This window comes from Aplidium turbinatum, chromosome 13, assembly GCF_918807975.1.
Source record: "Aplidium turbinatum chromosome 13, kaAplTurb1.1, whole genome shotgun sequence".
Taxonomy (NCBI): Eukaryota; Metazoa; Chordata; class Ascidiacea; order Aplousobranchia; family Polyclinidae; genus Aplidium; species Aplidium turbinatum.
In genome coordinates this window covers 20,929,418-20,957,238 of record NC_137484.1, presented here as the reverse complement: position 1 = coordinate 20,957,238, position 27,821 = coordinate 20,929,418, and the positions used below count along the sequence as shown (strand labels likewise).

Genomic DNA, 27,821 nt, shown 5'->3' with positions numbered 1-27,821 from the left:
CTACTTATGATAGCTTTATTGATAAATAAACTGTTATATAAATTTTTTTCTGTTAAATTATTTTCAATTGCAAAATATTTACAAATTTGTAAAGCAGGGTTGAGAAAAACCCGGGTTTTTTTAAAAAAGCCCAACCCGCCCGGTTTTTTTCAAAAAAACCCGTTTTTTTTTGTTTTTTTTTTAAAAAAGAGTAGATTCATGCTTATTTCACCTCAAAACTACTTTTTACGAATGAAGTGCCTTTCACTCACAGTACATGCTTGCATAACTCAATAAAATAATCCACTAGGGCTGCTGTTGCTTGAATGTTGCATCATCCATTAATTTCAAGATCAAGTTGGATGTTGCATCATCCACTGATTTCTATACCAAGTTGATGCTACCGTGGTAGAAGTCACATTATTGCATCATTTGCTTTAGATTTGAAGGCAAGGAGCATTTATGCCATCATGTTTAAATATTTTTTATCATTTATATATATACATTATATATAGTAATGGATGAGCAATTGCGTGGCCAATGGCCATTTAGGCAAATGCTCTGAAAGAGCCATGCGTTAGAATCCAGAATCTGTAATTGGTAAATAGCCTCCTAAATTGCATTACACATCATATATACAGACTACAGTAGAGTAGTACTTTCACCAGTTTAACTATAAGGCCTTCTTGCATAAATGAGTTTTAGTGTAGTATACACAAAGTGACATTACTTGATTTTTGTGTACTGTACAATATCCACTGCATTTTCAGTTTATTCTTGGAAATTTACTTCACAATCACATCCTTAAGTCCTAATTTGAAGTTTGTTTTAAGTGCTTTGTAGTGTTTTTGTTCATTTTTTTAATTTTCTTATAAAAACTGGACAAATATGATGCTCTGGGTTTTTTTTGTTTTTTTTAAGTGGGTTTTATTAAAAAAACCCACCCGGGTTTTTTTGGGTCGGGTAAAATACCAACAACCCTGTTGTAAAGTGTGTGCAATTATGTCGATGGTCACAAATACATACATAGACCTGATTTGGTGATGAATTGCTGCAACTGTTAACATGGTATGGTTAGTTTTATTGCTATTGAACATATTTAGGAAAAGTGTTTTTAAAGTCCTTTTTAATGAAACTTAAACTTATAAAAAGTTAAATAATGCAAAATAGTATTATGAAATCACTTTTACGTCCTGTTTTACTTTACAATGGGACCTACAGAAAGTCCTTATTCAAGTAGAATCAAATAAGTATATATAAAAATTAAATTAATCAGAAAACATTCTGTATTTTTGTATCATTTTCTGTATCTTTATGTTACACTGGGAGTAAAAAACATTTTTAAGATTTATTTGATGGAACCTATGTTCTCTCATTTCATATATGTATAGCATGCTTTCTTGCTAATCTTCTGAGCTTCTCTATAATACGCAACTAAAATGTCGATGCTTGCTATTTTCTTTGATAAAAATTGATGCTTCAAAGCAATCTCATTATTATAAGCTGCTGATGATTTATTATTGTTTTATACATATTGAACATTGGGAAATTTTCATAAAATGGCACCTTTTAATTAGTTTACTTCACAACAAACATTCGTTGTTTATTGATGGGCACAAAGTTTCATAAAATATTTCACCCTGTTTAAATCAAGTACGATAGTGTACAGTTGTTCTTGATATGACATTTTTTATATAATGTAATTTCTATAGTTTGTTTGCATAGACATGTTGATTATCATTTCCCAATTGTACGCACATAGTTTTTTCAGTTGCAAGTTTCATATCAATGTTTTATTGTAGATCACTAACAGCTACTGTGTTAAATTACAACCTAGAATTCAAAGCAATTATAGAAATTCTATTCATGAAATAATTTTTCTGAAAATTTCGCAAGTTCAGTGCAATGTTTACTTTTTCTGAAGACAGTTTTACTGATGACATTTTTAAAGGAAATACACTCATTATTGTAAGTATATAATATATATCATATTTTTACAACTGTGGATAATTGAAATTTTATTGTAGACAACATATATGTGAGATTTTACTTGGCATTGAAGTAGTTTGATAGACAGTGAAAAGTTGTTAAAGGGGTACTAAAAGAAAAACCTGACTTGGCGATTGTCCACGTTCTTTGTGTTTAACTTGCTAACATAAAACGATTTTCAATAAAATTTTGCCCAATTGCGGCCTGATCAGCATTCCGCGCGTACTTTTGTCAGAGCTTTCAAAGCCAGAATGGGCCTGAGCAGCGAAGCGTGCGACTGTATAGTCTACGTAACAAAAGACGAGCAATCAGCTGATCACGCAACAGTTGTTACTGCGGGCGATTTAACTGTAGGCTATGTATGTATGTACATCAAAACATCAGATTTCAACGTCAAAACATCAGACAGTTTGCTCAAAACCTCAGATCTGATGTTAAAACATCAGATGTTGTAACGTGGCTTTTGTTGTTGCTGTCTTTTGTGACGTATTCTCGAGCTGTGTTTGCACTTTTTGGTCATTTTGAAAAAAAAATGAAACATTGGACTTTGGGCCTTGCCAGCGCCATTAAAAACAATTTTTTTTTCGGTAATTTTTTTTGAAATGTATTCTTGAATGTTCAGTTTACGCATTTTAATGCTTAATTCCCGTTTGAAAATTTCATTTAGTATGCCTTTAAATTTATCATGCGCTTGGTGGATGTGATTATGTGAATGTACTGTATGATTGTTAAAAGATAATTTGTTATTATTATGTTTATCAGCCAGCTGTATCTGTTGGGAATGTTGGACAACTTTCATGCGATCTCATAGTGTCAACTCTTCAACTGGAGAGAGTGGGATATTTCTGTCTTGACTGTTTTTTTCCATTAATTGGAAACAACCCATTTGCGACTTCTAAAGAAAACCAATCGATTTTAACATTAAACAGTGAAGGTAATTTAGGTCATTTTGCTTTCGAAAACAATATATACTTACTTTGCATAGCTGCAGGTTGCCAGCCCTCGAAATTAGCTTCCATCTACGACGGCAAAAACATTGCCGTCGCCAAATCAGCAAACCTTGGATTGCGGCGGCAATTGCCCTATGCTTTAAAGTTTAAACAAACGAAATTTTATGCGTTTATTCTTCGTGTTTCATACGGCGGTAGCGGAGAGCATCACGCAAGCTATTTTATGCGCTGACAATGCTCTTGTGAGCTGTAAAAAGTTTGCAACCTTGTAAATACTGGCTTTATTGTTACGAAAAAGTTATTCTTTCATTGAATGCTTATTGTTTACCGGTGTCGTTGCGAATATAAATCATGGTGAAGGATACAGTTAAAAAGTAGAATTTACCTGCTATAGGTTATCAAACAGAGGGAACAGAAGGAAAAGTTAGTGTAGTATTTTGCAAAATTTATAAAGAATTTTATGACCGAAACAAATCGGAATTAGAAAAGCTAAGGGGTCAAGTTAAAAAAGTAGAACAAAATTGGATAAATGGTTCTTCGGCAGTAAAATAATGCTTCCAATCATATGGCATTGCGCGTTCACGAACGGGCAGTTTTGCGTCTTCAAGTATTCCAGTGACCACGCGACAACCTCATCCTCCGATACAGCATCTGATGATTCCGATTCTGACTAGTTCTTTATCCAACAGACTTTGTGTTGCTCGCATTATCCCAATTGTGCCGAAATTATGTTAGTATAAACGTAAATCGAGCCAATCTTCTCGCAGGGAGCTATTAATTTGTTACCGGTACCTGGTTGAGCAATTAACGTTATTTTATGATGGATCAACGTCGCTAGATGTCGAAAAACAAACGTAAATTTCTTATTGGGCATTGTTGTTACCCAGGCAGCAAAATTCGTTATTTTTGCATTGATTTTGCGTCTGTAGACGTTGAATCGATGTAGAAATGATGGTTTTGCTGTCTGGGTGCGCAATATAACCCGCCGGGAAAATTAACAATCGATTTGTGCTGACTCGAACGTTGAATCAACCCAAAATTTACTTACTTTCACACCCTGAGGTATTTTACATGAATTAACGTAACAGCGTGCGTATTGCGTTGCTCGCTTTATCACTACTTCAAGTATTACTACATCACAACAAATCAAACGATGCGGTCGTGATAGACTACTCTAGTATACTTTTCCCTTCTCGTTTCACATGTTTTGGTACAATTGTTTTGTAATAAACGTTCAGAGCAATTGCCGGTACGCAATTTCAACTTTTGCCGTTTGGCCTCGGCAAAGTTTTTGCCAAGTAAAAATATGCTATAAAATATCATATTTTCGAAGACTGCGTGAGTGTTCACAGCAAGTAAAGTGGTCCGAGGTGAGGTCTTGGTACGATGTTTCTGCTGATTAAACTCCGGCTGCGAGTAAATAACACAGGAAGAAATTTTGAACAATTTTTGTTCTAATTAAGTGCTCATTTTGCGGCGGCATTTTTATTGCCGTAGCCGAATAGCCATTAGGGAACGTTCGAATATTACGTAACGCCTTCGAGGGGGAGGGGGGGGTTTATACAAAGCGTTACGTTAGCGTCACATCGGGGGGGAGGGGGTTCAAGCAAAACGTTACGTAACGCTTTCGAGTACGGAATGGTAGTTTTTTGTGCTGAATTCGTAGTGAAAAAGCGTTACATGGGGGAGGGGGGGATTGAAAAAAGCGTTACGTTGGCGTTACATGGGGGAGGGGGATGTCAAAAATTTGGAAAAAAAGCGTTACGTAATATTTGAACGTTCCCTTATGACGTTTAGGGCGGCATTTACCACGGCAATTGCCGAGTGCCGCCGCTAATTTCGAGGACTGGGTTGCTGATGAATGATATGAAGGTGCACCACACTGCATAGTGCATACTTTTGTATCTAGCCATCAAGCTGGATTTGATGTGACTTAAGTGCAACATTATTTATAAGTTGCTTTTCTTTATTGAACCAATTGGTTTGCAAATTTTTCAAATAGCACTACTGCATGTCAAAACATTGCTTTTGTATTTATACAATATAATTACTGTGCTGTAAAGTGGTGAGATAGCGCAGCGGATAAAGCATTGGCTTTCCAATGCTTTAGGTCGGCAGCTGTGGCCGAGTGGTTAGCGCGTTGGGCTCGCAGTCGAGAGCCTGCATGTTCGACTCCAGCCACCCGCACTTGCTGTTGTTTCTCTGGGCAAGAAACTTTACGATAATTGCCTCTACCCAGTGATCGATTTCGAGTAATGGGTAGTACCAAATTTAAGTCATAAGTTGAGTAGACAACCGGAAACAGACATCGCCGTCGGCTGCAGCGTGGGTCAGGTGTACGTCGGAAGGCGTACACCAATGCATAGCGCTCAAGTCCGCTTTCCCGCAATGCAGGATAAAGATATGAAAAACAAAACAAACAAACAAATGCAAACTTGGTTCGACTTCCAGTGTAATAAGCTTTTTGTTGAAAAACAACTTAACTCTAGGCTACCTAGGGTGTAATAAACTTGTTGGGTACAATTGCTGAAAAAAAAGGGCAGCGAGAGAAAGGACCTTGCCACCTTCCTCTTCTTAGTGCCGAAGGCTTAGTACAATGTGAACCTTATCTTCTCCTCCACATTTGAAATCAAGCATGGGACTTCCTTTACTATGAGTTATAGTGGTGGAGTCAATAACAGCATATTATTTTATCTTCAGCGTTTTAACTCTTGAACCAACGCAATGTTGTCAATGTTTTCTTTGGTATGTAAAGTTGTATTTAGACTACATGCCATCTAGGTCAAATATTTCTTGAGCGACCATTTGCTAGCGGAATTGTCCAACATTGGCAGACCAACTACCCTTGGTGGAGTAAAAGTCATGCAGGGATAGAGTTAAAATGGGTCCAGTTTCAACATTGTTGTCGTTCTCTACTTCAATCAGAACTTCCATCAAATGCAGTTACTACTCACTAAAGACCTTAACAGCTTATTTCACCTTATTAGGATCATTAGAAGATTCAAATAGAATAATCCAGAACTTATGTTTGAAGAAAAAAAATGCTGGATAGCATGCTTCAAGTTGATTTTGAAACTGGCTACACTTTATTTTTAGTTTACAATTGCACAGAAAAGAGAATTACCGTGCTTCAAATTCGATCTCCGTTGGTGAAGGTACGGATTTATTATTCTTGTTTTTGATTTTAGAATTGAGGTTTAATTTGTAGTTTTCTTCAAAGCATGGAGAATTTTTCTCGAATTTTGTTGCTGTGTTAGTTTTTCTGCTCATAAAGAAATCTTCTCAATTGCATTACAACTTTAGTTATCTCAACCCTGACAATATTGTGAAAAAATGTACCGTATCCATATTTTTGTTTGTTTAACTGAGGCTGTTGTTTTATTTTACGTATTGTGCAGTAAATATGATTGGTCTGATTCAAATAAATAAGTTTGATATTTTCAAAGATGCAATGTTTCCAATTTTTGTTGCCAGGGAAAAGAAACTGTCTTTCGAAAATCCTTAATAGAATGGGTGGGACACAGCCTGTTTAAAGAGCTGGTCATTCTCTCCAGCTGCCATGCGTATGAAAGAACAGATGAACAGTTATCTGGGTAGGTTTGCTGGTTTCTGAAAGCACTCACTCTACGGCTGTGCTGAAACTGTGTGCCATCCCAGACAGAAAATCAAGCATTTTTAGTGTAAAAAAAAAACAGTTGATTTGTTGTCTGAGATGTAAAGTCCTGAAAGCAGCGCAAGTTTCCGATAGATACGGCTGTAGTGTAGTTTATACATTGTCTTTATATATATAACATAGGCTTGGTTTTGAATCTTTATCCTCGGACTGACAAAGCCTTGACAGGTTATTCCTGGTAGTTTCGCATACTGTAAAAGCTCTCGACGCAGGGCCGGTTACCGAGATTGACAGAGTGAAGTTTCCGATTGTTGAAGTCTTGTTGCCGGAGAATTATGATATTCCATCCATTAGGTGCCGCTGAATGGAGAGCAGTCCTTAGAATGCGCGTTGCTCAAATGCACACCCCGAAGACTCGAGCCAACGCCGCTTGATCTTAAAGCTTTTTTGTTAACAAAGTCACGCGCTAACCAACTGGGCCATAGGGGCGGACAAATAAAGTTTGCAAATATTACCACTTTCGTTGTGCTGTGTACCAAAACGTGTAGTCTACTGTTGTAACAAAGAAAGGCATAAAAAATAAGATTCTTCTGTGATCTAAACTTTTAAAATGTCTGGCAACTGTGCAGCTTAATGAGAGATAACGTTGCTTTATTGTTGTTGCAGTCCTCCATTCCGATACTTACTAAGTTCAACCATGAATCACCACGAAGAAAATTTTGATGTATTCAAATGGAAAAGGCTGGAGGAAAGAAGAGTTGGTTTCGGGGACAAGGCTTTGTTTTTGCCTGGTGGAGGTTTTACCAAAAATTTATTTCAAGACTGGTAATTATCTTGAAGTTTTATTTTATTGTACCTGTTGGCTGGGCCGTTAAGAGAATAATTTAGACCCGGCACCAATGATCCTAGGGCTCCAATCAAGGCACTTTTCAGAAAAAAAATTATATCGGAAGAATCCGATTTCTTCAACTTTCGGGTCCTTAGCAAGTTTAATGTACACCGTCGACACTACTGCCTGTTACTATTCTTTCTTTACATGACCATTTCTGTTTTTGCAAATATTGTACATTGCAGCTGTGAAGCAAACATTCCTACCGCTGTGCTGTTACTATTTTGCGCGGAAGGCGACAACGTACCAGAAGCCATGTCCATGGTGGATCACTTGAATCAATGGAAACGATATCTCGTAAGTAGGCTACACTGTACCTTCATTGTTGTTGAGTATAATACGAACCTAAGAATCATCATCATGTGCCTAAGGATGGGCAATTCAGAATACCGAATCCAGAAGGATTCGGATCCTAAACTATCCGAATCCAAAACGGCAATAAAACCGGGTAATAAGATTCGGTTTTAAAGATATGCATAAGTCTTGTGCAAGCTGTCAGCTGGAGACAGTGAACTGAAAAAAAGTGTGGTTTACTCACTTTTTTCTTTGCACTGACACCATCCGCAGTTCCGCACTTTCAAAAACATTGTGCACGCGTTGTGCGCGCACGGCGCATGCAACTCTACGTCACTCGCTCGCATGAGCAATCAAAGAAACTAAGCGCGCAATTTTCTTCACGCTTTGTACACATGCACAATCGTGCAATGCTTTTTTTCAATCCACGTGCGTATGCGACTCTGCGATAGTTTGACTGGTGGGCGTAACAACATTGAGCAGATGCCCCTGCTAAAGGAGTTGACTCTAAAACACCCCAGCATACCTGCCACATCAGCATCTTCCGAGCGATTCTTTTCGACTGAGGCTTGACGACAACTAATAAGCTGCGCTCCCGTTCAGCGTTGCCAGATGGGGAAATAAAATATCAAATTAAAAAATTCTGGTGAAATTTAGAGGTCTTTATTGCCAAGCTTTTTGACCTTGGAACCAGATAACTTTTTGGTGAAATCTGGTGAAATTTTTCCTACTCAATTTTTTTCAAGAAAGTTTTTTCAATTTTTTTAAACTTTTTAGCAAATAATCCCTGCTCGTACAGAAAACGTTTTGCAAGAGGTTTGCATATGGATGATGGCAGTGTCTTATGTCTTAAAAACTATTTGTATTTAAGCGAAATTGCTTTATTTAGGGTCAGGGCCGTAGCCAGACCGCAGAGCAAGGGGAGCCAACTTTTTTTAGGGGGGGAGGGCCGAAAAAATTTTTTTGGGCAAAATCATTATAATTGTAGCTGTTGCTCGAGAATGTTGGAATTTTGCCAGGGGGGCGAGGCCCCCCTGGCCCCCGGCTGGCTACGGGCCTGATTAGGGTGTTTTAAATACCTGGTGAAATTTTGGTTACTTTTTGTTGCCAAGCGGCTTCCATCATCTGGCAACACTGCTCCCGTTTGGCTGGAAGTCATTTAGAATGCCTTAATGTGTTGCATTGCAACAAACATTTACTTTGATTGTGTAGCTTTTGTGTCTGAAATGTTTTACTTTTTGTGTTGCTGGAGCCTGGAAGTTAATAGGATTCGGTTTAGTATTCCGGAATAATTCTGGAATAGTGAATTATTCTGAATTGCCCATCCCTATGTGCCGTCTCAAAGGTTGGCTGCCATTTGCTTCTACACATCACGTTTCTCCGCTATTCTTTTTGCTTTTCCGATGCTGCACAAGTCAGTCCACTATTTTAGCTACATCATCTCCCCAAGTTCGTCTTCCACTGCACTTTTTTCCTTCCACTATACCTTCAATAACTAATTGATATGACTGACCTGCCAATCCTCTCATAATATTTCCCGCAAGTGTCATATTTTGTTTCCCTAAATGAAAAGAAATAATAACATGGCTGTATGCAATGCTTCTATTGTTCGGTCATGCTAGGCCAGTGGTTCTTAACCAGGGTTCGATCGAACTCCTGGGGTTCGACGAAGCTGTTTCAGGGGTTCGGCGCGAACGTCCTCTGAAACATTAACACACGGTCTACTGAATAGTATAGCCTATCAGAGAATACTTTTGGAAAATATTGTCCAGCCGAAACTTGGTTGCGGCTTACATGATGGTAAATAAACATCTGTGTGTTTGACGCGTGATGTCATGATGCCACCTGCATGTAACACAGAAAGAAATTTTTTTTTTACGTAACATTGTAAAACAATCGGTAAGAAAAACTTCGTTTTCTCAAAACATGAATTTCATTACGTTTGCTTTTTGCATGGAACGGCAGAAGCAGGGCTCTCACTTTTAAGGAAATTACCTTAGGCGAAAACCAACATAAAATTCCAGACACCAACGTATACTTAGTTCCTACATGCTTTTCAGGACATTGGAATAAAATGGAAACCACCTTTTTCATGGGTTCATTTATTTGGAAATGCGCCGCCAGAGGAAATATTTTGATTGTTATCTGCAGCCTTTCCAAACAAGCTGGTCACATATCTTTCTGCTGCCCGTAAGCCAAGGGTAGCCACAACCTCCTGATGGCAGTTACCTGTCAGATATTCAACATCAAGCCTACATTCAAAGTTGCCATTGCGTGGATTTATAGCTTGCATGCGTTATTTTAAAAAGGTCAACGGCATCTACTTTTGAAATCTCAGCAATAAATGTGACGCTGCTGTCTTTTTAGTAATGTCATGACGTCTATCTCAACTGCCGCGCAGGAGTTGTTTGCATATCACATGACGTCATACAAGAAAACATCTAGTACAGGGGTTCTTAACCTTTTTTCCCTTATTACCCATTTCTGTCCAGATCAAAGTCCCATTACCCAAAATTTAATTTTATCTATTTTGACATATTAAAAATATAAAACAGCGTTATTCAACAAAAACAACGTTTAATGCAAACAAGGACATCAATAGTGCCAGTAAGACATTTGCTCTTGTTTTATGTGTAGCCTACAATCGGTGCAATATTTGGTGCGATTTTGAATAATTATTGCACAACGCAAATCTGACTCCAGATCTAACAGCTTGTCTGCTAGGCATGCCACCCTGTTCTGAAACATTGTATTTGAAATATCCGTCTTCAATCCTTGTTTATGTTGCATCTCAAGAAATTCAGTAACCTCTGGTAAGAAACACACAAGCCGAATCAACATGTTTCTATTTGAGAGCCAGCGTGCAGAAGTATGAAACAACAGAAAATCATACTCCACTTGCTTATCTTGACATAATTTTCACAAGAGTCGTGTATTAAGGCCACTCGCTTTTATATAGTTCATAACTTTAATAACACAATCAAGTGCTTGCGTGGCTGTGACATAGTTCTTGAACAATCGGAAACTTCACTCTGTCAATCTCGGTGACCGAGCCTGCGTCAGTGGTTCAAAGCCTCGACTAGTATGCGAAACTGCAAGGAGCTCTGCAAGAAGCTTTCCCAGTCATAGGATAAAGATTCAATCAATCAATAGTGTTGTTGCGAAGATACCAAACAAACACCATCAGTTGAGAAAGATTTGCAACATCAACAGACTCATCAAGCTGTATTCCAAACACAGGAGAAGCTTTGATATTTGTGATGAGTTGTGATTTGTTTGTTACATCTATAATTCTAAATATTCTGGTTCAGCTGATTACCCACCTGCTATCCTGAAATTACCCACATGTGGGTAATTACCCATAGGTTAAGAACCACTGATCTAGTAACTAGTTTTGATGTAAAAATGGTGGGATATGTTTAAACAGCACCCAGTTTGACTGAATAGTGCACACTTTGCGTATACTGCCAACTACTGCCACGCCGATAATAAATTTCAATTACAAGTCTGGTGTTTTGTAAGACAAATGACTCATTGGATCAATCAGATGTTATAGAAACAGCGTTTTAACCAATCAGACGTGGCAGGAAAACGGGTGTTTCACGAACCGAACCATCGATTCTTGATCTTGCGTTTTCTTTGAGCACGAAGACGGGTGTTTCACCAACTGAGCTATCAGGGTAGAGATCAATAGCTCTAAGTTTGCGTTGTGCACAACCATTCAGTTATTTGTAAACAGGACATAGTCACACTGGCAAGATCCAGATAACGCCCAAAAAAACATAAACCAAGGGCTGAAAGTAGTAGAACTAAAACGTACAAATGGGATTGGCGGTTAAGTGAAAACGAGCGCCTTGCCAGCTGCATCTACAATTTGTTCAAAGTCAAAGCGCATGGTCAGATCAAACACAATGCAATACTTTGTTATCTATTGCGAGTGCAATGTTGAAACCATACAAATAATACGCCACCTAACATATTATAAACGTTTTCTTCAGGTTGTTACAGAAAACTTGCTTACTGAAGCGCCACATCTTTTTAGCAACCCCCTGTGCATACGAACATTAAACAGAAAATCGCCACAAGGGGCAAACTAGAGCAGGTTCAAAAATGAACAATGCTTTGCGAGTGCATTGCACTTGCTGGGAGCTAGTTTACAATATTTCCTGGGACTTTTCGGATGATAGTGAAGGAATTCTAGCTGGTCTAAACTCGCCAAAAAATATTCGATACTTCACATATGATACCATACATACAAACGTTCTTATAAATCATTATCGCCAGTTATACCACCAGAAGAATAAGCTACTACAAGAAGATTTCACGGGATAGAGTTCGCTTTAACTAAAAAAGGAAATAGTGTGGAGGCTGTGAGTTTAATAGCAAAAAAAAGTAAGTAGACCCCATGCAATAATAGCACAAAACATCAACAATCTGAGAAAAAGTGCAATACGTACCTATCAAAAGCAATGAACACAACTTGATCAAATGAAACATACTAGATATGCAATAGCGAGTCAAAATCGATACAGGCAGCCTTGTATTGTGAGGCTACAAAATGTTGATCGAGATTTAAGTGGAAAATCTATTGCACGAAAATACAATTAGTCTTTAAGGTGAATTTGATTATTTCCATTAAATGTATAAAAGTAATAAAAAATGTTAAAGGAATAGGGTGTAGGTTTTCAACAACGTTGAAAACTGAGCTACAGCGAGGCTATGTTACAGTTTGTTTTATCAAAACGCCTTAAAATATTAACGCAAGTGACAAAACTGTAGTTGCAAGGAAAAATTTTTGTGTCATATCTAGGCTTATGCTCAAGAGTTGGAGATTTAGATTAAATGGAAAGCAAGGCAAAGGCGCCTATTTTCGTGTCCATCTTCAGATACGCCTTTAAGTGTTCTGCAAAAGACGCAGCCAAACACAAGCTCCTGAGCAGTATCGAACCAGCACTCCTTCGAACCTCAAACCAGGGCTTTCACCACTCGGCTATGTAGCCGATAGAAGAAGGAAATAATGCTGTTGAATTGAGATGTATTTGGCCTTTTTGTCAAAACTCTTCATAAATTGATTTGAAACTTCATAGAATGTAACGTATGGCTCACTTTATAGAAATACAGTATAACAACATGGCCAACTATGGCTTTGCAAAACACTTAAATGTAAAATTACAGAAGTGCTCAATTCGGTTGAAACATGATGAGATCTAATAAAAAGCAGTCGATTTTAATAGAAGAGATCATTCTTTGAGTGACTTAGTTGTCACAAAATTAAAGCAAGATAAAACCGGTTTTGTGTGGTTAAAAGAAGTGAAGAGATTTGAATTGTGTTTGTGCAAGGCCAACACAATGAACTATGCAAACCACAAAATGAAAGGTGGGGCCACAATGGATCTACAACAAATGTACACATCTCACCCAGCAAATAGACCCAACTGATTATGTGCATTTAGATCTGAACCTACATTAAAAGAACACGCAAAATAACAAACAGTTTCATCGTCCATGTCCAAGGTAAAAATGATAAAGGCAGACGTGTGTTTGAACAATAATATTGTTAAAGATGTGCAATGCAAATGCTTGTGCAATTGAAAAATTTGCAAAGAAAAATCACCAACCTGTAGAAAAAATGAAACATCGACTCCATTTTTAAAGATGTAAATTATCGGCAAAATAACGCTGGTTTAAGACGTGCAATGCAATAATAACCCAAACTTTGCAATAAATCAACAATAGGTAAACGAGTCAGCAATTGCAAGTAGAAGATCCTTGGTTGCAACAGAGATTCACTCATTTAGTATTCAAACAGCTCCTAACTTCAATTTGTAATCAAATTAAGCAAATTTTCAAAACATTCGAAAACACATTTGGCCAATTGTTATGCACGTAAATTTTTGGCGCAAATAAAAAAAAAATGTTAAAACCACAGATGTTGCTAAGTTTATGGTGCAACAGTTCGTGTCTCTTTGTTGCAGCTGAGTGCAATCTCTATCATTCTAAACATCCTGCACCTAATTAGAAAATGTAGTGGTGAGGGACAAGCATTCGGGCAGAGACATTGCTAATGGAGATTTAGCTCTGAAGTTGACAAAAATCTACAATAATACATCGCCAACAACGCAATATAAACATACTGTACTGTGCTAACTCTTAGTTAAAGCGATGTCAGGAATGGCTGGTGCGACTCGCTTTGGCCGTGGATCGGCTGAGGTAATCCTAAGATGGCTCTTGGTTTCTTCTACAGACGTGACTTTAAGAATTTTGTGAATATTTGAAGATGGCCTTTGTGGTTTAGACTTTTCCAAATAATCTCGGCTTAAATAATCCTGCGAATTTGCATAGACAAGACCGGACAGAGCATCGTTTGCAGTTGATTGATGCGTTTCAGTTTTTTCTAAGTGCGTTGAATGGATTGCATAGTCTTTCGAGTCGGGATAAAAAGCTTTTGCTTGGTCAGGGTGAACTCTGTTATGGGAAAACGCACTGCTCGTTTGTTTGATCACAACAGAGGCATCGCTTGACCTTCTTGAGAAAAGAGCCGAAGGACTTTCGTACCCTGCGTTTAACTGGCCAACAAAGCGGTCATCCACCGAACTGGACAGCAACGGTTCTCTTCTTGAAGACGAGTTTGAATTTCTCGCAAATACAGTGGTGATATTTCTGTTTTTGAGAGTGGGAAGTTTAATTTTTGAAAAATTATTTTTGTCGACAAAATTCTCGCCAGAAATGTCAACATCGTCGTCTATGTAAGACAGGACTGAAGAAATATTCGTATCCCGATCTTCATCTGGAGGAGGAGTTGGTGTATGCGGGTGAGGAAGATCTTCCTGATAGGAATCATACGTAGCAGAACTTTCACATCGCATATCAAAAGGATAACTGCGTCGAAGGGATCTACCAACGCACACGGATGTTTTCCTCTTCGACGAAGCAGAGTCTTGCCAAACTGACTTCACTTTTTTACTGAGAATGTCGCTAACCGACGCGCTTCTAATAGCGTCCGACCTCTGATGATCCGGCCAGATCAGAGTCCGGCTGTTCGCGGAGGTGTTGAGCTCCGACTCTGTGTCTTCATCCGCATCGAAGTCGGACCCGACATAGACTTCATCTGCCTCATTGACCTGCAAACGATCTCTCGATCCGAGCACATCCACGCGCTTGTCTACCACCGACGAAGGTCGAAGGTCATCGATGACGTCACCGGACGGTTGCGAAATCTGACTTTGACTCTTTATTGTGGACTTATTGTTGACGAGAGGAGCAGCTATGCCGGCCATATTATTGTTGTTGTTGGTACTGGACGCGGAACTAGAGCTGATTTTGCTTCTGCAATGAACAAAATATTAATATTTTATTATATTATTGTTGTATTGGACATTATTATTATTAAAGCTGTCATGCGTAAACCTGCAACGCTGCACTGTCTCACAGTTATAAAGACTGCGAATAACGAAAGGTAAGGACAATGCTGTTGATTTCATTCACTCTTTTTATCACACCTAACCATGTGCTTGGTGGTTATAGACTTTTAATTTAGTGGAAGACAGTGCAAAGAAGGCTACGTTATAAGATGCCATACGCACAATGCCAAAAATCAGCCGCATGGTCTTAAGCGGTGTAGAACAGAGGACCTTTTACACGTCGGGCAGACTCGCTCACCTCACAGACCGCCCAACAGAACCTTGGCTGTGCAATGCACTGTATCGTTTAGCTTCAAGAGCTTAAAATCTATAGTTTAATCAAGACCAGTGATTCCAAACATTTTGGTAATCCAGATGCTCTTCCAAAGAAAAGTCGACTTTGCAAATCACTAAGCCTCAAACGTGACTCCGAATGAAGGTTTTGCAATATGACTCTTAAATACATGGATTTTAGTGAACGTTCTAGATTCTAGAACTGTCTTCAATCTAAAATTCTAAATACATCCACCAGCGCTCTAGTTTGAGGATCAGAAATCGACACAATTAACTTTGTTCATACTTCTTCGCTTGCAATGTCTTGTCTGATGCGACCAGATGGAGGCCGTCTGTGGCCGGATACAAAACAGGGACCCGAAATAATTCCCCAGACATCGCCCCATTCACAGCCACCTTCTCACTGGTGATATTGGATGATACGCTAGAGGGCGCCTTGCATAGTGACATGTCTGAACTCTGTTGTCGCTTCCTGGACAAAAGGGAAGTTACGTAATTAAAATTGTTAGCGCTAAGCTATTTCAGAAGTTACGGTATGACACCTAGGTACCAACCCCTCATTTTTTATTGACTCAAAAGGACAAGTTTTACAAGCTGGGAATTCTTCACCCATGATATTGACACCATCTTTATCTTTAAAGAAAGTGATTCTTTTATATACTTCCTGCTAACGGTGGCTGTCACCCATCCTGAGATACCATGAGGCATGGCTATGACATGGATTAGAAGAGAAATTGGTGAGTTGAACCCAATTTAAAATTGGTAAATCACAGCGATGTTAATAACCTACGTAAGTATGTTGAAATCTAGCAGCGAAATAGCCTTCATGTTTAGTTGAAGAAAATTGGAATAGAGAAAGTAACATAGAGCAGTGACTCAAAATTTTAGTGACCTTGCAATTTCACGAGCTCGTCTTTGTTCATGACGTTGTCTTCGCTGTTTCTGACGTAGATTCCTCTGGTTAATGGCGTTTCGTTCTCGCCCTTGAAAGCAAGATACAGCGTTCAATGTTAGTTGCTTCAAGTGTGAAAACGCCAAACGAAACTACTAACTTGTTGCTGGTGTGATCAGTTCATTAATATATTAATTATTAATATATTCAAAGCAATCTGCACAAATAGGCCACAAACACTACAGCCACAACCAATATCGTTATTCGCATGTCCAATGACAGAAGGGCTTGAAAGACAATAACCGCCAACGTCTACGTGAAAATTGTATAACCAAGATACTGCATGCACAATAAACAGTCTCCTTTATAAACATACATACAGTGCACACACAATCACTCTATTGACCTGTCGGGCACAAGCGCCCGCGATTCTTTAAGACACGTTTTATCAGCTTAAAGTGTCACTCAAAAATTTGTTTTTCACTAAGAAATTCCTTTTAATTTCATGCGAATAAAGGTTACTTTATTAGATAGCCTATTGATGAAATGATAAGGACGTATTCTTGAATTCAGGCTCCTGGACCAACCCTGTCATTAACTGTATAAAAGTAACTTTTTCTATGAGAAGCAATTGTTTCACGTTGATTCTATGGCAATAGGCGTAAACGTGAAAGCAAAATTCAACTTGTCAACAACAGCTTTTGAACGGACAAGTCAAAAGAATAATTTCAACTAATAAGAGGTTACAGCGCAATTTTCAAGTTCTCGAAAAGAATAAAACGTAATTGCAAGTGGCTCAAAGAGCTCTTGTATCCCTCTAAGCCTGATTAGGCCAATCAAGCAGACTTTCAAGTGCTCAAACGCACAAGTCGTACCAATTGAAACAAAACCAATAACAACTTTCGAGTACGCCTGTCTGTTCATACCAACGGCTAACACGCTCTTGTGAAAGCAGGTATTGGAGTTTACCGTGACAACCCAGTTGACAAGAGTTGCCATTATCCAGACATAACGTTGAAGCGATGTGAAAATAGCATTTTTGTTAAATAGGAAGTGCACTTCTCTGGTTCCGCGAAATACACAAAATGATCTATCAGACGGCTTCGTGGTATGGTACCCAATACCACAATGACTAAGCCAAAGGCAAGGTAATGCACTTAAAATTCAATTTGTAAACATGACGAATGTTATCTAAATTTTAAAAAATAAACAAAAATTACTGAAAATCACTGGACCATCAATAACCACAAGAAAGTGGCAAAACTGTGACAATACGTGTGGATCTCTACATTAAAGTTTTGTCATTTGGAAAACTGATGTGGGTGTGAACCAGGGTGAACAACTGCATAAATCAGCTGATTAAATGGCTGTGCTATGACCTTGCCGAAAGTCTACAGTGAACGACGATATGACCTATATATAAACTTTGCCTGCCTTTTACTCTTTCTAAATCCGTTGTTACTTGCCATATGTGTGTACTGAAAACCTTTCAAGACTTACCCCAATCTTTTGGGGGTAAAAATAATCGTTACACTGGTAAATGATAATGCTGTCAATGAGATTCAGCATACTGTATTGCAAATTCAAACAGAATTGCCTCTTTAGGCTATAAAATATTCTTCATTTTTTTAGTTTTTTCAATAAATAAAACAAGTATGATTCACAGCCATCAGATTGGCAGCATGCGATGAAGAAGTAATTTGTTGAGCGTTGAACTTACTATACACTCCCATAAAATATAGATGACAGGCATCATAAGTTTAACCACGGTATAGGCTAACGTGGATAATCTATTTCCATCCTTTCAGCTAACCACAAGGTCTTGTTCCAGACGGCAAAATCCGTCATTTTTGCGTCTGCGGTCGTTGAATCAATGCAAAAATGAAGGATTTTCCTGTCTGGGGTTGTTGCAAGAGACGCAAACAACTTGCTTTCGGACATTACAGCACGGAGAGATGCAGACCAACTAAGTGCAAAGCGTAAGTCTTGATGTGGCCTACAAGGAAGTATAATATATATTTAAGAAAAATATTAGATCTAATTCAACATGCACAAGCTACAAAAAGAAATGAAAAATACTACACCAAAACTCATCAAGATTGTAACTAGAGTTGTAATATAAAGGTTTCACACTGACCGAAGGGTCGCAAATATTCTGTCAGAAGTCAATGAAAAGGTTTAAGGGGCCTGGCGGAATAACAGTTAAGTGTTTTGCAATTTCAAGATACATCGCGCCTGAGTGTTTGAGACCTCTGAATTGAAACAAAGGTAAGTACAGATCCGATTGGATACGGCTGCTTCACGGTAAACACGGTCACAACACAAGCAATAAGGGTTTTCATACACCGGCAAATGCCATGGCAAAGAACAAGAAAACTACAATGAGAGTAACTTGACTCCACGAAAAACATTGGAATTTTGTGTTTCGATTGAACGGTTCACAGCTTGAGAAGGCCACAACACGGTCACGTGACCGGGTGTCTGCAGACCAGTGTGGCCAGGTATTGGACAACAAATTTTGATGTCCTTGCAACGTTGCTTAACATACATTCAGCAAAACAACACCACCAAAGGTGGCTAAGTGGCAACCTGCAACAAATAAATCTGAATAGAAATGAATTAAGGTGACTGACAAGACAGCTAATAAAGATGGCAATCATGTTTTCCACAAATGTCGAATCACCTACGAGATAAGACAACACGGGATATGTGTTCTGATTCAAACCTTACGTAATGGTTTCCAGCACACCACAACAGTCGTAAGACAATAAACAGGTTGAAAAAGTATAATTTTCTTTGGAAATCCAACATCAGTAAAAAAGAAAGAAAGCAATTTGCGACAAAAAGAGCCACGAAAACATATCATGTCCAGCATAGTCCCTTTCTTCTATAAAAGTGATCACAGTTGGGTTTCATTTGAACTTGGAAGACTTAAAAACTTCTTTGACATTGAAGTTCTTTCACACATTAAGCAAGTTTGTATAACAACAAGTTGATAATATCGCATGTAATAGCTTCAAATACACAAATACAAACTGCCGTTTGACATACACCTCTGCAGACGTTGAATCAATGTAAAAACGACGGATTTTGCTGTCTGAGAAGCAAGTGTTTACAAGAAAAGCAAATTGACTTAATCCAAGTTATTTCACTATGATACACTGATTGCAAGAAACGTTTCTGTTGAATCGTTTTAAACAGACGAAAATAAAGCCACGTGAGCAGCATTGTGCAAAACAATACGGAATATTGCCAAAATAGGCTCACGCTAAAAGAAAATAACGTAACGAGCAATGCCATTTGCTATGACGCAAAAAGTCGAAGCATTATCGGGTAGCAAAAGTTGCCTTTTTATAAGGAAAGCCTAGCTACCCAGGGAACCAATAGAAGTAGCATTACTTGCTCTTCAACATTTCACAAAGTGGCCAGCATCAACGAAGTCATGCACTTCGCTGTACTTATTTTAAGTCAAATTAGTTGAAAAACAGTTGAACAAAATCGTTCACCCAAAACATCCTGACGTCAATGACGACTAAGCCACAGGCCTATTGGAAAAAGAGCATCACATGGTACACGTGAGTAAAAGTAAAAATATCTTTTCTTCCAATGTCAATTTGAAAACAGCCGTACTATCAAACTCAAATAGAGGTATTTCGTTCTGGTTATACATGCAAGTAAGAAACCACGGCTTCACGTTATATCATCTGAAGAAATGACAAAACTCCAACTAACGCACGCTTTTCTAATGAAATAAAGATTATTGTCAAAATCAGAAAAAGAGAGCTTGATGGTAAGCACAATCAAGTTATTGAAAGAAATCCAAGTAAATGCAATCAATATTATAGTTGTTTTTACGTGCTTAAATCTTACAATAGGAAGCAGCTCAACTTTTTATACTGTCGCAGTGAAGACTTTCTTAGCTGAAAACCAATCCAAATGTATAACCTAAAGCAACCATGCGATAATAAGGTGTTAATGGTTCTCTTGACCATTTTTCCTGACCTCCTGACTGACGCTGTTGCTTTAACAATGATGTTGTACCATTTTATAATATTTGTAACAATGATCATACCCCAGTCCCCACATAGTAAATGTCCTCGTAGCTTTAACTCAAACACGCCACATCGACTTTATAACTGCTTCAACTACGATTCAAAAGCATTCGTAGTGAACGGAATCAAAAAAAAGAAATATTTTCGAATTCATTCAGCCTAAAAACTAATTCAGCCACACACATCAAACCACATGTAGCAATATTCGTTGTAGTTTCCCAGCCAGCAAATCAATCGTCAATCAATCAACAGACGTTAAATTAATGTAGAAAACGATTGATTTGCTGGCTGGTTTACCTGCACTTAAATGCAAAGTGAGAAATAGTAATTTTTATTTAACAATTCATTCTGTGGTTCATCGACTTTCAGTGACTACTTACTGTTTGAAGACGTCGCAGAAATGTGTCCGCAAGTTAGGAAACTCTTCGTTTTACGCCATTGCTCAGGGAACTGCATGAAAGTTATGACAGGAAAAATAGACGAAAAGCAAAACATCATCAGTGAGAAGGCAGTCTGGTAGTAAAACTTCGTTCCGTCGACAGTGAGTGTGGTGCTGTTGGCTGCTATAGGTTCGAACACAGGCGGGAAGCTTAGCTGGGTTAATACGTCCACGGACACGTACGGCGCTTTGAAAATGAGGTAGAGGAAGAAAAGTAGTCCGACATATCCACAATAACGAGCCTCGTTCAAGACCAGAGATTCCTGATGGAGTAAAAAATATTCCAGTTATCACCAATTTTAATCAAGACGAACAGTCGAACTTGTAGACAATGACTAAAATCAAATCACCAGCAGGCATGTCATCTCAATACCAAAATCGTACATCTGGACGTAAATTTTCGAACCTTGTAGCTACTAAAGTTTAATATTTTAGCTGAGCTGAAAGGATTACAAAAGATTAAAGTTTGAAAACCTATTACATGCTCTTGTCCTTTTTTTGTACTTTATGCAGTTAACACGGTGCATGAAATGTGCTACTTTGCAATACATTTGAAAAATTGAAGATTTCACCAATCATCTCTTCTTGAATTGCAATTTTTTTCCTGGTTTGCCGTGGTCACTAACACCAAGTATCGATATGTAGCAGAAAATTGTCGTTGAAATTAACAACTTCCTTTATGATTTCCTTTCAGAACTGGTAATGAAAACTGTCATATAACAATAGACAAAAAAGGCTAATCAGCTACGCCTCATGACAAGTTTTTACAAAATCAAATGACAACAGACTACCCTAATACCTGCATACAGTAGCTCGCATACGCGGCTGTGTTCAATTCCTTCAACCTTTTCCTTTCTTTTGAAGCGTTGTACGCCACCAAAGATATAAAAACAATGAACAAGACAAATGGGATAAAAAAACATAAGATTCCCATCAGCAACCTGTGAAGCAACATCTGTTAAAGTTTACTTTTCTTCAAAACGAATAATCGAAACCAAGACTACGTGAAGATGATTGATGACCCATGATCAATACGCACTGTATGGTGGAATGGTTGCCGACTGTGTGGTGAGAGCACCTCTTGTACGAATTTCATGACAAACACACTTGAAGAGGTAAGCCTATTCGAAGAGGATGCATAATGCATATCTCTAATAATAATATGCACATATAATTTTCAAATATTTAAGGTTAAAAACGGCTACGCTTTCTAAAAAATATTTTTTTCTCAAACCCTCATTTCTACCAAGTGAAACAAATTTTAAAAAAAATTTACGTGAAGGCGAGAGAAGTTCCTTCCACTAGGCCGCAGAGACAACGCTCTACAAAAGCGCGACAAGTGATGCCCAGCATCTGATTTTGAAACAATAACGGCAACGAAAATATAAAAGCGTGTATCCACGTGTATAACACAACATAATTGGCGTGGTGCACGCTGGATTGTGTATGGTACGTTGTCAGGCGGGTCACAGCAATGTATCTGAAATTGCAAAAGCCAGCAACTATATTCAGCTTGGAGATAAAGTGCCAGGCACGAAAGAGACAACTTTGAAACCGTCCAAGATTAAAAATAAAAAAAGAATACAAAAACTTACAATCCTACATTGAACATGTGAAATTATAAAAAAAAAATGAAACAAGCAAATAGCTGTTGGACAAGTGCAAATAGTTTAAGATTCAGAAATTTCTGGTTTGATCGAGCTGCCGGTATCACAAAAACATGACAAAGCATAAATGGAAGTAATTTTTATAAGTGCTCATCAAAAGTGCAAATTTTGACATTGTAAAAATTGAATTAATCACGGTATGAATAATAATCACCTTACGTTACATTTACATCAGCTTGCAAAATAAATTTATCATCATTTGTAATTATTTGAAGATGTTTTTTATGAATGCATTACGAAACATCATTCAGGCTTTAGGTATGAGAATACTAGTCAAAATCAATTTGATTGGCAAGCACACAAACCACAAACCTATCAATCGACATAGCAACTAATGTCAACATCACCCCGACATTCTGCAACTGTACGAATGAAGCGTTGAACCCTGCCAAGAAAGTACCAAACTTCCAACCACGTTCAACAGAAAATCCTGTGACAAGAATTTGTTCACTGACATAAACATGAGTTTATAAATTTGAAATTGGTCAAGTCTACAACAAATGTAGACATTAGTTCAATAAGTTACTGCTTCTTAATATTTGTGTAAAATGCAGCTAAACTGATAACATTAAAAGGAATCAGTTCTGAAACAAAGCATCAAGCAATAGCTACCTTGATCATGGAGTCTTACTGAAGACTTTTAGTTGAAAATCATGACCTTTTCAAACAAAGATTCAATTATTCAATCCACGATTACTCGTTTTATTATTTCCATATTGTAAAATCTAAGCACAATATTCTATGTTAGCAAAGTATGAACCTGCTGTCTTCAGTCATTAAACATAATCATATGATTCTTATTTCTTTACAAGCCTTTCGCTGGCTGGTTTGTTATATAAGTTGTTACCTATTGACAAGGACATGGTGACAGCACACTCCAGTAACCCATACGAAGCCATGCTCAAAATGAAAGCATTGAGTGGGATGTAACGATTGGTCGCAGACTGTGCCACCGAAAGAACCACTAACATATTCCCACAAAGTGACAGCACAAGCAGAATGATCAAACTGACAGAGCGAATTACCACAGCCACATCATCAGAAGGGTATATTACTCCTGCAATAATATAAAGTGAATACCAGTGAATAGTCATTGGCAATATTCCATAAATCCATACAGCCCCAGTAGCCTATACAGCCGATATACTCCAAACACACTACACAGTTTGGTACTAAACATAAAAAGACATCACAAAAGACAAAGCAATATGAGACACAATAGTCTCATAAAGGTTATCAGATCAACAAAGCATTTTTAAACATCAGATGATTTTGGACAGGATATATTTATTGCAACAACTAGTTTTGTTTTTCTCGGCAGCCGATTGTAGCAACAATTAACAGCAATAGACACGTTTTGCGCATGAGCCTGGGCTCATCAGTAATTCATGCCACATAGTTATTTAGTCGAACGATATTTTGCTACAGTTGAAAATGTATTACAAACGGCAACCCACCTTCAGTTGCATCCGTGATTGGAGCAAGAGTTGCCCCAACAACTTCATTGCTCATTGTATAAATTTATAAAAAGTTGACCATGCCGATGCAGTGTGGCCAACTGCAATAAACTAAATAGTGCTTTTCTAAAATATCACAACATTCTAAGTGTAGAGAAGCTGAAAAAAATGTACCTTATACAGTATATTAGTTGGCAATTAGCATAAATAATGAAGAGATAAGTAGCAAAGAAAATGGTTTTTATTCAATATTAAAAAGTATGATATATATATAGACTAGCCTATACAAAGAACTCAACTGTCTAAAACAGCAGCTTGTGCAAAAATATAATAGGCCTATATGATGAAGAAAACTAACAAGATAGTATAAATATGCCTATCAGCTAAACTGGTTCTATACTCGCAAACACAATACTGTATCAGTAACCTAGACCCAAGTGACAAAAAGTGTTATTTCATGTATGCCACTTATATATATTTGTTAACAATTCCTATAGCTTTCCTTGAACCAATAAATTAAAGTGTTATATTGGAACTGTATCAACTATTAATAAAAGTGTTATTGGAACTGTATAAAATATATCATAGCCCTAAGCTTACCTACTATAATTTGTCAACTATTGCAAGTCAGCTAACAGAATAAATTAAATCTCTGACACCTTTTGAGCGATATGAGAATTCTTTTCAGTTTGTAAATTTAAACAATAGGAGAGGCATGACATGTATCAACTTACCTCAGATACGATAGGTAACAAAAGTCTGTTGAAAAGTAGTGTTGTTACAAAATGTTGATTAAAATTACAAATAATACAATAATAGGAGTGTGTTACATTTCATTGAGGTATAATCTAACATCAGCCCAATAAAATGTTTTGATAAACAATGTTTTCCTTTAACAAAGCATAAGCTAGGACCACCATTAAAACACCTTTTCAAAATTTGACACCTTCAAAGTTGATTTTAACAAAATGCATCAGCCATGGCCCATAACTATTTTTTCATAATATTTCAATTATCAACAAACAACATAAGGCACAATAGAAATATTTCAATCATTTTGTAATCATAGCCTACAGTGTTGGTTATAGTTTGGGACTCATGCATGTATATACATTATATGTATGTACTATGTGATATGAATGATTTATGTGTTTAACCAGTAGACTATGCGTTTGACCGATTCCGTCTGTATAACTAGTTTGTAGGTTTAATGCTGATAATAATCAAATAATATGATTAGAATAATTGCATAAGCAAATGTAAGTTAAATGCAAAAAAAGATTGGGAGCTGGTGTACAAGTCTCTGCATTGGTTAAAAATACCATGATGTCATAAACTGGAATTGACCAGAAATATAGGGTGAAGTTGCTGTTTTGTGTCTTGACTACTTTACCTTTGCTTTACTATTTTCAACCCCCACCTAATCCTGAAGGTAAGGGTTAGAAAATAGTGAAGTTCCATTCATTCATTTTATTTTTCGTCATTAATGCATCCAAAACAAAAAAAGATCAGCTTTTGCTTGGCTGTATGCTGTTCAGTGTTCACACACTTTCCCCTATATGTCTTGGTCAATTCCAACCTTTCATGTACCGTACCTTATACATGTATTCATATTATATATATATATATATAGCATTATTATGTATTCATGACCAGAGTGGAGACTTGTACAAATGTACAGTTGTACAGTGTACACTAGCTCTAAAACTTGGCTAATTGACTAGGCTATGTAATTATCTTGTTTTATCTGGACTACTGTTTTAACAATGATAAATTTTTAGTATACCCCACCCTACATGGATCAACAAACATAGGCCTAACAACCTACAAAATGACAATGACATGTTTCATACACATTTTCAATAAAACCTGAACAAAATAATACAGGATAATTACACAATTTTAACAATACTTGAGGAAAAAGGCCCTGCTTAAGAAGTTTTCAGTATTTTCCGATGAGTGCCTTTTCCCTGCCGCCCTTATACTTGCAGAACAACGTTCTTATGTTAAACGAGTCTATGAATTCAGGCATAGGAAGACAACGGCCAAGCAGTCTACGCTTTTTCTAAGCTATCTTATTCCTTGCAAACTAACAACCATTCCCACCACATGAACTCCTACATCGCTTCAACTTGTGCAATACGGCCGACCACCGACATCTTCAAAGACAAAGCCAACCTAAACCAACTATCCACTCTCCAAAAAGCAGTCGAACTGAGCTTCACATTTCTGTCTTCATATGAACGAACAAAATTTTGGATTTTTTTCTGATCAGTCAATCCTCACTCGGGCATGCAACCATCAAAGTGTATTTGGCGCCTTTACGGGAAGAAGTTTTCAGTAGCTTCCGCCGTAAGGTGTCGCTTGTAATCTTTTTTAGCCTTCCAGTGTAGACTGTTGTTAGGGGCTCAAGGCAAACGTGCAATACCAATACCGTTGACAGAGAAGTCCAATGGGTAGGCTACTTTTAGGCCCTGGCTCGAAATGATTTTAAGGGCTCGTAACTATTCCAAGGGGCCCGGGAACTTGAAGAAATCACCACGTAGGGTCAGATAGTCTCATTGGTACAGAGCCCAAATTATGCTCTCAACAACCTTGCAAACATAACTTGAGATTTCAAAGGGAGTAGACTCTCGGAACTAAAAGCTTAAAGAAAATGCTGTCGAAACAGTGTTCAAAGCTGAAGCTTTGAAGATTCCATGCATAAAGCTATTTTGAAAACTGAAATGAGGATCTGTGTCAGTTCTGGGAGGAAGGAGAATGTTCCATTAAAGTTACGACAAGCATTCTTTTGATCGACTGTATTTTTGTTGGCAAATTCTTCTATTTTTTTGCCGAAATAGTTCCAATTCATCATTTGAAGACTTCCCCGTATTGAGGGGTGGAAGCTGACTCAGTGACCTCGCAAGGTCTTTCGCTTTTTTCTCTCATTTCATTATGTAGCAAAATAACAGGCTACCAGTGTATTATCGTGATATTTATTAACCAGTGATTCATTGATTGAATTTTTCAAAACTATGTGAACTGCTTCCGAAGAGATACCTTTGATAATGTGGGGCCTAAGGTCTTCAAATAATTGTTGGCATGACCCTGAAATAATAGTTCTAAATTGTAGACTTGGACAACTAAAATTTTTTTAGCTTTTTAAAATAATATTAGAATTAGAGCTATTCACGATTATACGAATTAGACTAGAATTAGAATTAAAGCTACCCAAATTTTCACAATTTAAAGTACAATTTAAACCAGATTAGAATTAGTTTGACCCAGTTATCGTATATCTTTGGATAAAAACGCCAATATGGAAACGCTGGATCCATGTGTCAATCACTCAATCCACCGTCACTCTGGTCATAGCACCAAAATCAATTACGTCATAATACACATTGAGATGTAGTTTAATTCATTAATCGAATTAATCAAGTTTTTAATGCCTTCGCTGCTTAAAGCGATGGAACGGCATTTTGATCTTGATCGTTTTATTGCATTTTCCTTGCATGAGGTTGATAAGAGCGCAGTTTCCTTTCATTAGCTGAAAAACCCTGTCATAGCAAAACCGGAGAATAGATTGGAACTAAAATTGGAGTAAAATAGTTTTTATCAAATTAGATTAGAATTAGAATTACCATTATATTGCTCTAATTCATCGAATTAGACAACTAGCTAGTTGTCCAACTCTGCCCGTTCGTGGCGACAACGTCTGTAAACGTTGAACTAATCTAAAAGTAACGAATTTTGTTGTCTGGATAAATAAACATCATAAAATATGCTTGAATAGTTGAATTGATTCAACCAATCGCTCAAAAACATCGTTTCTGTCCCTTCACACATGACAAGAAAGGTTTTCAGCTGACGAAAACTGCACAGTGCACAACCTTGTTTGTTTGAATTGTTTCTCACTGCTTT

General features: G+C 37.5%; 2 protein-coding genes across 2 annotated transcripts; one reads left to right on the top strand and one right to left on the bottom strand.

The window, feature by feature from the left end:
- Positions 1 to 201: 201 nt before the first annotated feature.
- LOC145781569 (proteasome assembly chaperone 2-like) lies at positions 202 to 11,224 on the top strand. The gene is made up of 7 exons (XM_082593239.1): positions 202 to 1,947; positions 2,731 to 2,902; positions 6,015 to 6,073; positions 6,393 to 6,511; positions 7,198 to 7,356; positions 7,606 to 7,717; positions 9,775 to 11,224. Exons 1-7 carry the CDS (start codon positions 1,885 to 1,887, stop codon positions 9,850 to 9,852), a joined length of 762 nt encoding a protein of 253 aa, XP_082449365.1. The 5' UTR covers positions 202 to 1,884; the 3' UTR covers positions 9,853 to 11,224.
- Positions 10,544 to 24,046, bottom strand: LOC145781567 (uncharacterized). The gene is made up of 9 exons (XM_082593238.1): positions 23,916 to 24,046; positions 23,306 to 23,515; positions 22,771 to 22,888; positions 22,068 to 22,271; positions 21,591 to 21,732; positions 20,733 to 21,054; positions 16,301 to 16,391; positions 15,695 to 15,880; positions 10,544 to 15,040 (listed from the first exon to the last, which is right to left on the bottom strand). The coding sequence occupies exons 1-9, from the start codon at positions 23,968 to 23,970 to the stop codon at positions 13,858 to 13,860; spliced, it is 2,511 nt and encodes an 836-aa protein (XP_082449364.1). The 5' UTR covers positions 23,971 to 24,046; the 3' UTR covers positions 10,544 to 13,857.
- Positions 24,047 to 27,821: the final 3,775 nt, after the last annotated feature.

Bases quoted from the DNA above. Each gene is read 5' to 3' on its own strand.
- LOC145781567 (XM_082593238.1), bottom strand. From the start codon at position 23,970: ATGAGCAATGAAGTTGTTGGGGCAACTCTTGCTCCAATCACGGATGCA. The intron at 22,272-22,770 runs GTTTGTGGTTTG...TTGCAATTTCAG, and splicing joins GTTGCTATGTCGATTGATAG to ATACATTGCTGTGACCCGCC. The intron at 15,041-15,694 runs GTATGAACAAAG...TGTTCATTGCAG, and splicing joins AAGACATTGCAAGCGAAGAA to AAGCAAAATCAGCTCTAGTT.
- LOC145781569 (XM_082593239.1), top strand. From the start codon at position 1,885: ATGTTTACTTTTTCTGAAGACAGTTTTACTGATGACATTTTTAAAGGA. The intron at 6,512-7,197 runs GTAGGTTTGCTG...TTGTTGTTGCAG, and splicing joins ACAGATGAACAGTTATCTGG to TCCTCCATTCCGATACTTAC. The intron at 7,718-9,774 runs GTAAGTAGGCTA...CATGCTTTTCAG, and splicing joins ATCAATGGAAACGATATCTC to GACATTGGAATAAAATGGAA.